The following is a 14,026-nucleotide window of genomic DNA, read 5'->3' as shown; positions in this document are numbered from 1 at the left end:
ATCCAATCTGAGTTAAATAGTAGCCTTCTGTAACTGTCATAGTATTAAATGGTGTTCATTACTCCAAAATTATTTAAATTGTAAATCCTTAAGCAACATAAAGTCAATAACTGAAAACTGAGACCCCAGTCCTGTTCCATTCGGTTAATAACTTTAATAAAGTTTAACATCGATATCCTCAAATAGCCTGGTTAAGACAGTTAAAGGTTTCAATATTCCATTAATGATAGTCATCCAAAAAAGCATCCTTAGGTTGTAATAAAATGTTAATCCTTATTGATCTAGTAAAATGTAATAAAGTGTTGATCATCGCCTCATTGCCAGAGTTGTTTCAATTGGAAATTTTAATAGGAATTTAACATCAGAATCCTCAGATAGTTTGATAAAAACAATTAAAGGCTTCAATAATCCATGAGTAATCCACAAATGATAGTCATCCAAAAAAAACCCCAGACACAACACCACCAGTAAGTTATAATAAAATGTTGATAATTGCTAATTCAGTAAAGTATAGTAAATTATTCACTGTTCGTTATAATAGAATGTTAATCCTTGCCAATCCAGAAAAATGTATTAAAATTTTAAGCATTGCCTCATTACTCCACTACCAATTCATATATCCTCTATAATAAAAGCCTTGCCTGTCTGTCTGTGTCACCCAGGCGTGTGTCCGTGTCTCCCTCGGACGTTCTGGGCATGCGCGCAGTGCATGCCCAGAACACACCGAGGGAGACACGACCGCCGGCACCGGCTGCCATGTTGGGTGTCTTGCAGGCGGCGGTGGGTGGCGAGCGGAGGAGGAAAAGGCCAGGTGAGCGGAGGAGGCGGCGGGGGAAGCCGGGTGAGGCGGCGGCGGGCCCGGCCGGAGCCGCGGACTCACCCGGAGGAGGCGGTGGGCCCGGCGGGGGGAGGCCAGGGAAGACGGCGGCGGGGCCCAGCGAGGCAGCAGGGCCGGCTGCAAGGGCGGGGGAGAGGGCGGGCCGGGGGCTACAGGGAAGGCAGAGACGGCAGCAGGGGGACCAGGAGGGCAGAGGCGGCAGCGGGAGGAAACGGAAAAAAGAGAGGGGAGACAAAGAAAGGAAAGGGGAGGCTGGCGGTGGGGCCCCCGCAAAGTGAGGAGACGGGGGGAAGCTGGCCGAAGATGGCGGGGGCGGAACTCTCCCGTACTAGCGCCCGTTATTTCAATGGGCTTGAAAACTCATATATAGATATATATATATAGATATAGATATATATAGATATAGATATATAGAGAGAGAATGTAAAAGGTAAAAGGTGGTATCAAAAGAAAAAAAGGGGGGGAAAGAAAAGCATCATTAAGCTTCTTATAGAAATATGTAGATCCTTTCAGAATTGTCTAACAAAATTAAAGATTAACAAATTAGTTGTGAACAAACCTTGAGCATAAATTTTGTTTTTTTCGTCCTCTTGTTTAACTGAAGTAGAAAATCAGTCCCATCCCAAAGTGTTAGATAACTCGAAGGTTGCCTAAGTTGTAAATCCTTAATAGTAAGTGCTGTAGTTAACTGGAAGCTGAGTCTTCTATGTTGTTCTGGTCGGTGATTTCTTTGATAGAAGTAGCCTACCATGAATCCTCAGTTCAGAAAGAAAAAAGAAAGTATCTTGATGATGTTGAAGTTTGGAGAGTAAGAACAGAGAGAAAACAGCAAAGGAAACACAGTAATTACAATTGGGAAGGAGGTCGCTATACGGCAGGTTTTATTGCCTCCTCTTCTCTTCGGGTGGGAAACTCATGGAAAGTCTCTCCTGAGTTCATCTAGCATTTCATGATTTATTTCTGTTTTGATTCTAAGGCTTTTTATACCTTGTATGTTTACACCAGTCTGCTCTCAGGTGACAGCCCCATTTTTCCTCTGTGATCAATCTTCCTGATTGATAACAAGCCTATTACTCCAAAGTGTTAGTGCAGTTGTTGGCGGACAAGCCACCAGAACTACTAGTCACGACGCCAGCTTTCCCAGACTCCTTGACTGAAAGATAGTGAGTGGGTTAAGGCCACTCAGTAAGCTTCTCAACTGAATGGGACTGAATCCACATTTCCCCAGTGTGGGCCCATACTCTATCCACTGGCTTTCTCTAGTAAAAGCTGCGGAAGCACCAGCAGTGCATCAGACCTAAACAACCATCCCCTAGTCTCTGTGCTGAGTGAACCATTTGGCAGAACCATTTGTGTCCCAGAGTGCTGTTTGTATAGGCTGCATTAGCAGGCAGACTATAACCACTGCCCTGGGATCTTAGGGAAGTTTATAAATGTTATGATTAAGCACCTAAATAAGCAAACCACATCTCTGCCCTGATTGGGCAGTTAATCATGGAGATAGTGCTCCAAAGAACCCTGCTCCCTTCTCTGGCCGAAAAAGAAAAGAACTATCTAGACTTTGTCCAATGAATCATAGCCACACAGAACGCTAAGCAATCACAACCCAGCTAGCTAAAGATCATTTCATATTGTTCTCATAATATGTCAAAAAATATCAAAATTTCTATGATCTAATTTTTTCTTGGATATCATGGACTAAATTTTTTTTTTCTAGTGTTCCGTCCAATTTCAGCTAAAGCCAAGCTCCGCATGAATCCACGATCTGATGTTGACTTTTCTGCACCAAAACTAGACCTAGATGTAAATCTTCAGGATATAGCCATAGAACTTAATAAGCCACAGGTAACTTTCCATTAGTATACATGTTATGAATGTTCAGACATCTTGTTTCCCTTATGAAGTAGAAGATTTCTCATTGAAATTTGGCAGTCTAATACTTTTTCCAGTTTCAGGTCCTCAACTTCAATAATCCATGGAGAGATTCCTCAAATCAGACCTAGCTCTCAAAGGAAGTGGAGGGCTGAGAGCTGGTTTTATTCTCAAAACCTAGCAGCTTTATCAGCATTTTTCTCCTCTTCCTACTGAAGAAGAGAAAAATATGTTATTTTGTTGATCTGATGCAACACAGGCGGCAGATAACCATCTACTGCCCCCATTTGGCCTTGGAGAGTTATTGTTTTTCTCACACCCAGGCTGGAGATTATGTTGTGATGGTCTCCAAAGCTTTCTACAACACTTGAGGAAGTAAAGACCTACTGAGAGCTCCATTGGCAATCCTCTGTGGAAGAAATGCCACCTTCACACTGTGGTTATTATAATCCAAGTATTGCTTTATTGATACCAAGACAGTTTCAGCTGAAAATGGGTCAAAGAGAGCCTGTGCAGGACACAGACCTGATCAGACCCTAAAGACCATTTGCAAAGTACATAACACAGTCTTAAACATTTGCATGCGTATATTAAAACAAGGAAGTTACAGTGACAGACCATATTTACCTTGCATGATCAGAATGCTCCAGACAGGGTTTTGCAAAGTATAGCTGCTGTCATTGTCTGCTAAAGCATTATTCAAATTTCTAGAGACCTTCCCCCAAAATCTGTTTCAAGCCAGAACCCCAAGTTCGCCATTTCCTGCCTGCCTGCCAGCTGGTGTCTTGTTTGCTCCTTGCAGAGCATTTCTGCTCAAACAGTTCTTGCATCAAACTAACAAAATGGTTTTGGTATGGTCAAGCGAGCAAATTGATCATGGCTCTCAGGAGCCATGACTCTTAAGAACAAAAGCAAAGTATGTAGTAAGCAAGCAGCGTGTAATATACAGTGTTAACACAAGTCTTCTGCTGTGGTCATCAGCGCCTCTGACTATGATGACATTTACCTGAGCGTTGATTCTGTGGACCAAGAGGTTGTTGGATATAGTTTCTTAGAGGGCTTAGCAAACTGGCAAGGTTCTGACTTGATAGAATGAGGCTATTCAAAAGGAGAAAGAGCTATTCCTATACACTATAGAGTGTTCTCCACCTCCTTGTCACTCACTCACCCACCTACTCACTCACCCCACCCGCAGTCACCCCCTCTCCTTACCCACTCTCAGCCACCCCACCTGAAGGCTCCCCTTCACTCACCCACTCACTCTCAGCACCCCACTCGCAAGCAGCCCTTCCCCTTCACTTACCCACTTGCTCACAGCCACCCCACTCGCAGGCAGCCCCTTCCCCTTTACTCCATCAGCTCACCCAACCGCCACTAATTCCCCCAGCCACCCTCCACTATAGAAAAGTGTTGAAAATTACTTTAGCACATTGGTTTAAACTAGCTTATCCCATGCAGAACATCTGCACACTAGGACTTAGTTGCTCTTTTTGCTCCCTGCTGCAGCCCCTGCTTTATTGCTCAGTGTCAGCCACCCCAATCGCAGCCACCCCCTCCTCTTCACTCACCCACTCGCAGCCACCCCACTCACAACCATCACCTCCTCATTACTCACCCACCCACTCACCCCCTCTCCTTACCCACTCTCAGCCACCCCACTCGCAGGCAACTCCTCCTTTTCACTCATCCACTCACTCTCAGCCACTCCTTCCCATTCACTCACTCACTTGCAGCCACCCCACTGACAGCACTCACTCACTCGCAGCCACCACCCACTTAATACATCCACTTGCAGCCACCCCTTCCCCTTCACACCCACCCACTCACTCACTCTCAGCCACCCCACTCGCAGGCAGCCCCTTCCCCTTCACTAACTAACTCACTCAGCTCACTCAACCGCCACTCTCCCTCAGCCATGATCCCCTTCACTCACTCAATCCACCTGCAGCCACCCCCACCCTTTCACTCACCTACTTGTAGTCATCCCACTCTCAGCCAGCCCCTCCCCTTCACTCACCCACACACTCACTCTCAGCCAGCCCCTCCCCTTCACTCACCCACACACTCACTCTCAGCCAGCCCCTCCCCTTCACTCACCCACACACTCACTCTCAGCCACCCCTCTCACAGCCACCCCTCCCCTTCACTCATTCACTCACAGCGACCCCTTCCACTTCACTCACCCACTCACTCTAAGCCACCCACTTGCATTCAATCCCTCCCATTCACTCACTGGCCTCTTGACACCCCACCAAGTCTCTTCACAAGGAGGACAGCCGAGCTGTGGCTTCCTATCCAACTTGAACGGATGGCCCTTGGTGTGCTCTCCCACCCCAGTTTGGCCATCTTCCTTGCAAGGAGACTCAGCGGGGCAACAGAGGCTGGTGGTTGAAGCCAACACAGGCTGCTGCCATGCCGCTTCTCAATGTCTCTGCTTCTTTTTTTGGCCCTCACTCCGCCGTCACCCTCCTACTTCTCCTTGGCAGTAGCTGCCTCTCCTTCTGCTGCTTATCCCACCTCTATGCCTTCTCCCCCCACCCTCTCTCCAAATGCCGTCAGAACTCCTGTGAGATGTGCCCCTGTACTGCAATTTATGCCACATACGTCTTTAGGCATATATGTGCTAAAGTCACATCTTGGAGTCCCATGATAAGATATCTGAAATGTGTTGACTTGTGCCTCATTTTATTCCAGTGTCTGTGATATATAGGTTTTAGAAATGGAGAGAAGAGGACATCTTCTGACAATCTAGATTAATTAGCTCCCATATATTCCAGATTAACTAATTACCACAGACCATTAAATGTGCTTCTGTACCTTTTCTTCTTCAGAGACCTCCTTTTGGGAGGAAAATGCTACAACACAAGGGACCGGGTCTCATGATCATGAGACCCAGTTTGGGGCAGTGAGCAGGAAGAGCGGGCTAAGCCCGCTCTCCCCGCTCATGAGCGGGCAGGGAGCCCTGGGTGGCCGGATGGGCCACCCACATGATGGCTGGCTCCGTGACAGAGCCGGCGGGGGGTGGGGGGAGCAGGGGCCGCATGGCCCCCGCAAGCCCCAGTATGCCCTGCACGAGGGCATACTGGAAAGTCCCCTGGAGCTGGGAGGCGGCTTTTTGCCTCCCGGCCGGAGGTCTACTCACAATCCTAAAAAGCAGGTTTGCTGGAGCACTCGCTCCACGAACCTGCTTTTTAGCAGGGGTTCTTGAGTGGGTTACCCGCTCAAGAACCACCGGGCTTGGCTGCGAGCCCCCTGGTTCTTACGGTCAACAAAAATTGGGCTAGCCTCTGCTAGCCCGATTTTTGCTGATTGTGAGAATCGCCCCAAGGTGCCATGTAAACTCTGCTCAGCTAGGAAATAAAATTTCCCATCTGAACATTAGTTATGAGCATTCTTTTCTAGAACATCTTCCTTTGGGGGTGAGAGAGAATTGGATTTTGCTAACATGATGGAAAGGAAAGTAGACTGTTCCACCTCATTATTAGTTTGCCATATTTACTCAAGATCTGTGAAAACTAGTTAATCTGGATCTCCTGAGGATATCCCCTTTTGTCCTATTCCTCATTTATCTCCTGAACATGTGCTTTATGCCTGCAGTGGTTATTAAATCTTCATTTTTAAAAACTCAGTTTTATTTAAGATTTTAAAATAGAAAGACAAAATGATTATCTAATCATCTCTTGAGCTTCCCAATACAATGATTGTATATAAGTTAATACAAATATCTATCCAAAATTGCTTAATACAAATATCTATCCAAAATCCCTTCCACCCATCTTTCGTCCTTGTCCTGTAACAAGAATAACAAACCAATATAGATAATGAATAAACCAGTCCTCATTGTTAAAAAAAACCGAACCTTGGGTGTGGATGCAAATCTTATGCAATATTAAAGTTTATAAACGGTTCCCAAGATAATGTAAATGAGTCTTCTGAGTTATTCCGCAAATAAGCTGTCACCCTGGCCATCGAAGTATATTCCCATAGTTTTAATAGCCAATCTTCCGAAGTCGGAATTTTCTGTAATCGCCAGTTAGCAGCATAAAGAATCCTGGTAGCAGTAATCATATATAATGATAACTCTGTATATTTAGTAGGTATACTGGACTTAGTCATGTTTAACAAAAAGAGTTCAGGTGAGTAGGGGAAGTTTATTTAAAATTTGCTGCATCTTAAGGTGGATTTCCCCCCCAGAATTGTGCCTTAGTTCAGGTCCACCACATATGATAAAATGTCCCCGGATGCATTTTACATTTCCAACAGTTCCCTGGATAATTACTTTCCATCTTACTAATAGATCTGGAGTGTAATCCATTGCATTCATAAGGAATGGGTTCTGCACCTGCACAGGGACTTCACGGATTGATTAGCTAGCTCCTCGCACTGGCCCAAACTGCCAAGCACGTGACCGTGCTTCTGTTTATCCTAGACAGTTATGGCGCGCGCTTCAGTCAGTTTCTGTTAGACCGCCGTTGCGTCTACACCTCGGATTGTATAGCTCCTCGGACGTACTAATTTTAACTTGGAAAAACTACTCGACTGGACAACAAAGACGAATTGGACTTGGACTTTGGACAGGAAAACGGACTTGGCTCGGAGAATCCTTTCAACTTAGTGCAAAAACTATTGTTTCCCGCCCCTCGGTGCGATGGCTGATGCTCCTAAGCCAAAGACTACTTTTAAACACTGTTCTGAGTGTTGTGCAAAATTACTTTCGACGGACACTCATGATGTTTGCTTGTTGTGTTCAGGGGAACAACATAATACGACAATTTGTAGAATTTGTTCTTCATTCTCAAAGCAAACACTGAAGAATTGGGCGTTACGCTTAAGAGCGGCCCTTTATGATGATGTGCTTCGCCTTCCGACACCGAGACCCTTGACATCGGGTACCTCAACATCGGGTCCCTCGGTATCGGGCATGACATCGAGTTTGGTGGTGTCGAAGCCCACAGCACCTCTGGTGGACTCTGCTGTTCAGCAGTCAAAAGCCGCCATTGTGCAAGACTTTAAATGACTGGAGGAAATGGAAAAGAAGCGGCACCGCCACAGGAAGCACAAGCATGTCTCATCTTCTGAGGGAGAAAGAGACAACTCCCCACCCTGAAAGTGGAAGAAAAAGACTAGAATTTGTAGTGGAACCCCATCTCCGACTAAGTTACAATCGGATTCAGAATGGGATGCCACATTGAAGATTATGCCTTCCCCATGGGTTTTGGAGTTGGAGTCGGAGGGGGACCATCCCATCACATCATTGGCATTGAAGTCGATATCGAGGGTGATCGAGGTAGAGTATCTGATGCCGATAGTCGAGCGTACTACAGCCCCTATGGTACAGATGTCGACATCGAAGATGTCTGGTCTCGACATCAACGGGGAACGATCCGGAGATCTATTGAAACCAGGGGCCAGGAATTGGCGTTGTGGTGCTATGCAACTTACACCCACCCATACTTCACTTATGTCTCTTGCGCTGACCCCATGCGGGAGTATCGGACAGATGATTTTTTAGATTTTGGAGAGACAGTAGCATAAGACCAAGTATCGCTCAATCCTAAAATGAAAATAGATTTGTTAGCAATGCTGGATTTGACTGATACCACACCGTCGGGTTCGATGTTCCATGGTTTCTCAGGGGTCGAGATGGAGCAGGTGACGGGGCATTCGCTACAGCCGGTACTGAAGACTCCCTCGATGTCACCGGTACCGATGGCTTCGGTACCAAGGGCTCCGGTACTGAGACAGCTACATCTTGTGTCTGCAGCCACGAGCCCTATTGGCTTAGTGGATCCCCAAACCACAGATCGGGCTACACTAACATGGCCTTTACCATTAATTGTCCGACCCACAGCATTACAATGGAGGTCGCCGATGCTTGGGGAGTCTTCTGCTTCGAACCAGATGGCTCATACCTGCAGATTTCAACATGCCCCATCAGTGCTTTAGCCTGTAGACTATGCTGAGTACAAGATTTGGAAAGCACAACAGGGAAGCAGACTACAAAATCCTACGGTTCGCCAGGACGCAGCCAAGACAGTAAGAACTATTTCTATGGAATGCCAAACTTTGGCAACCATCACTGACTCAATTCAGCGGGAGCGACCACGTGATGCGGTGGTGCCTGCACGTTCTCAACCTGCACCACCAAGGGTACAAGTGCATTCTATTCCGGACTTAACTTTAGCACCTGATTCAGGAGATGCAGATTCATGCAATAATGCAGTCCTGGAAACAATCTAAATTTACAGCGAAGACCTTTATGACTACCGCTGCAGGCGGCCAAGGGCCACACAATTGCTCGTATGGCAATGAGCCATACCGTTCTGGATTCAGACAGGAGAGAAGAGAATATAAGAGGCAGTATAAACCTTAACGTAATAAGGCCTATGGCCAGCGACAGAGAGGCCAAAAACAAAATAAGGAACAGAGTAAACAGTCTCTTTGATGGTCAGGTCCATCCGCTTCCACCATGCACGACGACACAAGAATCAGTACCCAAGGCCCAAACCACCAGCCTTGTGATTGCCAATGTCAACATCAAGTTGGCAAGCCATGCTCAAGCATGGCACAACATAACATCAGATCACTGGGTGCTGACAGTTATAATGTCTGGCTATGCAATAGAGTTCAAAACTTCATAAAGTACACCAAACCGACCCAGGTACTGCTGGATGAAGTTCAAGTGCTGTTGGGAAAACAGGCAAGTGTGCAAGTGGAGTGGATGGACAGAATGCAGGGATTTTATTCCCGATATTTCCAGATCCCCAAGAAAGATGGAGGCATATGTGCAATAATGGACTTGAGGGACTTGAATTGTTATGTAGACAACAGGAAATTCAGAATGATAACCTTACAAGGAATCCTATACCTCCTGGTGCAGGAAGAGTGGGTGGCAACTCTAGATCTAAAAGATGCGTATTTTCATGTAGGAATTGGTGAGAGCCACCGCAAATACTTGAGATTCACAGTCGGAGATACAGCATACCAATATGTAGTGCTACCGTTCGGCCTCTCCACAGCGCCGCGTGTATTCACAAAAGTGATGGCTGCAGTAATAGCATTCTTAAGGACAAAAAGGGTGATTATTTATCCCTATCAAAACGACTGGCTGCTGATCAGTGACATGAAAGAAGGGTTACGTTTGCAAGTCCGATATGTACTATGTCTCCTGGAAGACTTGGGCATCAAAGTAATCAAAAGAAGTCAAAATTAGAACCACAGAGGCCTGTGGGTTATATAGGGGCAGAGCTGGCTATGCAGGAAAAAAGGGCTTATCTGCCAGAGGACAGATACTGGCAGATCAAGGAACTGGTTCTTCAGTTTCAATGCTTACCGCGGCAACCGGCAGAGCTGATTCAGTGCCTACTAGATCTTATGGCCTCCTGCAAAACGCAATACCCGTCTTCTTTTTTTAGATTGTGAGCCCTTTGGGGACAGGGATCCATCTTATTTATTTATTTATTTATTATTTCTCTGTGTAAACCGCCCTGAGCCATTTTTGGAAGGGCAGTATAGAAATTGAATTAATAATAATAATAATATCATCCCCCAGTGAGGCACTACCTTGGCATGGTTGTGGGGCTTGTGTGCTCTGAGGAAGGTGAGAGCTATGCCAGAGGTCCAACCATACTGGACAGGTCTCACCAGAGGAGCCAGACAAAGAGTGCCTCTCCCATCAACAATATGGTGAGACGTAACTTTAATAAATCTATACCGGATCGGTCGTCGCCCGGGTCAACAAGGACTGCGCCAGGTGCTATAGTCCCTGGACATCTGGTGGCAAGTGGGCAACAGGACTCAGGATCTTCAGTTGAGCAACCAGGGCTGAAGACAGCAAAGTTACTGGAAGAAACGTCGCTTAACTGAAAAAAAAATTCTGAAAAATGCCAACAAGGAAATAATGATCTGCTATTACAAGTCTAGTCCAACTAGAAGAGGTTATTTAAAAAGAATGTACCAAATTTGGAAAGAGAAGCTTCCAGATACAGAAATAACAGAACAAAGGCTAGCAGACCAGAGAAGATTCATAATAAGAAATAAAGTATTCACAGGAGTTGAGCTGGAAGAACTGCAAAGAGCAACACAGGCTCAAGATATGGAAGAAGAATAACCACCAATTGAAGAAGTTGCTCAGGCGCAGGTGGAGGAGGTGTTGGAAATCGAGGATGCCCTGTTACTGAACTGTTTCAAAATCAAAACCAGGCAACCACCCCTTTGCCTTCACCTCAAAAAACCAAATGCCGTTTAACAGAACAGCAACAAGAACTAACGCAAAAAATAACTGAGGACATGAAACAAACAACCACCAGGGTTCGACTTCCAGCTCTAAAAACAGTTGCCAAAAACCAACTTGCTCAGGCATTAAAAGATGTCAATGCTGCACTTGCAGAGATAACAACCAAGAATTTGCAAGAAAACCAACTAATGTACAGTGCAGCAACAACAACAACACAAGAGCTCGGATATAAGATCAGTGGACCTGCAAAAAAAGAAAGCAGTACATCACCTAAATGGAAGATTAGATTAGAAAATAAAATCTCCAGGCTTAGATCAGATGCTAGTAAATTGAAAGATATGAAAGACAAGAAGCTGAAGAATGAAAACACCAAACAGTATCTGATCCAAAAATACCACCTAGATTCAAGGAGAATTAGAAAAGTCCTGGAAATAATAAAGCAGCAAATAACAGCAGTGTCAAAGAAGATTAGCAGATACGAAGCCAGAATTACACAACACAGGCAGAATCTCCAATTCCAGTCGAATCAGAGACGTTTCTACCAAAGCATAGAAGGAGAAACTGCAAGAAACGTAGAAACACCAAATAAAGAAGAAACAGTGCAATTCTGGGGGACAATATGGGACAAGCCAATAGATTATAATAAAAAAGCAGGCTGGGTGAAAGAGGTCAAAAAATGTAACCAACAAATGCAAAATCTACTAATAACACCAGAATTAATAAGTGAAAGAGCAAAGAAAATTAAAAATTGGACTGCTCCAGGCGATGATGAACTGCATGGCTTTTGGCTTAAACACCTAACAAGCCTTCATAAACAACTATCAAAACAGTTCAATCACATTTTGCAAGGAGGTGATGTTGAACAATGGCTAACAACTGGGAAAACTCATCTCATCATGAAAGACCCAGCAAAAGGTGCAGTTCCAAGTAATTATAGACCGATAACCTGCCTGCCAACCATGTTCAAATTATTAACTGAATAATAGCAGATGAAGTGATGCAGCACTTATTAACTAACAGCTTCCAGTTGAACAGAAAGGAAATTGCCCGAACACCAGAGGCACAAAAGACCAGCTGCTGATTGACAAAATGATTTTAGAAAATTGCAAGAGAAGAAAAACAAATCAAAGTGTTGCATGGATTGACTACAAGAAAGCCTTCGATTCATTGCCTCACACATGGATCCTAAAATGTTTAGAAACAACTGGTGTCAGCAAAAACATTCAGATATTTATTAAAAAAGCAACGAGCATGTGGAGTACACAGTTAACAATCAATGGCGAGACACTTGGACAGGTTAGCATTAGAAGAGGCATTTTCCAAGGGGACTCGCTATCCCCTCTGTTGTTTGTAATCGCCATGACCCCACTTTCACAAATACTAAACAAAACAGGCCTTGGATACCAAACATCTAAAACATCAAGTCAAATCAACCATCTGCTGTACATGGACGATCTGAAGTTGTATGGAAATTCCCAGTCAGAAATTGAATCACTGCTAAACACTGTCCATATATTCAGTAGCGATATAGCAATGGAGTTTAGACTAGACAAGTGTGCTGCATTAATAAGGAACAGAGGAAAAATAAGAAAAACAGAAGGAATAAAACTGCCCAATGGAAGCAAGATCAAGAACCTGGAAGAAAAAGAACCTTACAAATACTTGGGCATTCTCCAGGCTAATAACATTGCACACACTGAAGTTAAAAGAAAAATGGGAAGTGAATACATCAGGAGAGTTAGAAAAATCCTCAAGACCAAACTCAATGGCGGGAACAGCATACAAGCCATAAACACCTGGGCTATACCTGTTATCAGATACACTGCAGGGATAATAGACTGGACCCAGGCAGAGCTAGAGACACTAGATCGTAAGACCAGGAAAATAGTGACCATCAATCATGCTCAGCACCCCCTGCAGTGATGTTGATAGGCTATACCTCCCTCACAGCTCAGGTGGAAGAGGAATGCTGCAAGTCCATCAAACAGTAGAGGAGGAGAAATGAGGCCTTGAAGAATATATCAAGGACAGTGAAGAAGATGCACTTCAAATGGTCAAAAACGAGAAACTATTCAACACCAATCAAAGAAAGCAGGCCTACAAGAAAGAACAAGTCAAGAACCGAGCAGAAAAATGGAAAAATAAGCCCCTGCATGGTCAATATTTGCACAATATAAGTGGAAAATCAGACATCACCAAGACCTGGCAATGGCTTAAGAATGGCAACTTGAAGAAAGAAACAGAGGGTTTAATACTGGCTGCACAAGAACAGGCACTAAGAACAAATGCAATAAGAGCAAAAGTAGAAAAGTCTACAACAAACAGCAAGTGCCGCCTTTGTAAAGAAGCAGATGAAACTGTGGACCACCTCTTCAGCTGTTGTAAAAATATCGCACAGACTGACTACAAACAAAGGCATGACAAGGTAGCAGGGATGATACACTGGAACATCTGCAAAAAATACAAGCTACCTGTAGCCAAACATTGGTGGGACCATAATATCAAAAAAGTTGAAGAAAATGAAGATGTAAAAATATTATGGGACTTCCGACTACAAACAGACAAACATCTGCCACACAATACACCCGATATAACTGTAGTCGAGAAGAAAGAAAAACAAGTTAAAATAATTGACATAGCAATACCAGGGGATAACAGAATAGAAGAAAAAGAAATAGAAAAAAATCACCAAATACAAAGATCTACAAATTGAAATTGAAAGGCTGTGGCAGAAGAAGACCAAAATAATCCCAGTGGTAATTGGCGCCCTGGGTGCAGTTCCAAAAGACCTTGAAGAGCACCCCAACACCATAGGGGCCACAGAAATCACCATCAGCCAATTACAAAAAGCAGCTTTACTGGGAACAGCCTATATTCTGCGACGATATCTATAACAACTGACAATAAAATTCTTGCATCCCAGGTCCTTGGGAAGGACTCGATGTCTGGATAAAACAAACCAGTCAATAACACTTGTCTGACTGTGTAAACAAGAAATAATAATATGAGGCTGCTTCAAGGGTGGTACCTCAGCAACTTTTGGCTGAATCTAGACAGTCAACAAAAAATATTTATGCTTC

At 44.5% G+C, this 14,026-nt stretch overlaps 1 protein-coding gene across 5 annotated transcripts in view; it reads left to right on the top strand.

Annotated features, from left to right (window-relative positions):
• The window catches only part of VPS13A (vacuolar protein sorting 13 homolog A), a 354,074-nt gene that overhangs the window by 64,586 nt on the left and 275,462 nt on the right, over positions 1-14,026 (top strand). For all 5 annotated transcript variants that reach the window (XM_053292130.1, XM_053292129.1, XM_053292133.1 and 2 more), the window contains exon 11: positions 2,556-2,683. In XM_053292130.1, coding sequence (XP_053148105.1) covers positions 2,556-2,683 — 128 coding nt within the window. The remainder of the gene's footprint in view (positions 1-2,555; positions 2,684-14,026) is intronic.

The sequence above is a fragment of the Hemicordylus capensis genome, chromosome 2, assembly GCF_027244095.1.
Source record: "Hemicordylus capensis ecotype Gifberg chromosome 2, rHemCap1.1.pri, whole genome shotgun sequence".
In the NCBI taxonomy this organism is placed as follows: Eukaryota; Metazoa; Chordata; class Lepidosauria; order Squamata; family Cordylidae; genus Hemicordylus; species Hemicordylus capensis.
The sequence above is the reverse complement of the archived record's forward strand: the minus strand, read 5'-3'. Positions and strand labels throughout refer to the sequence as shown.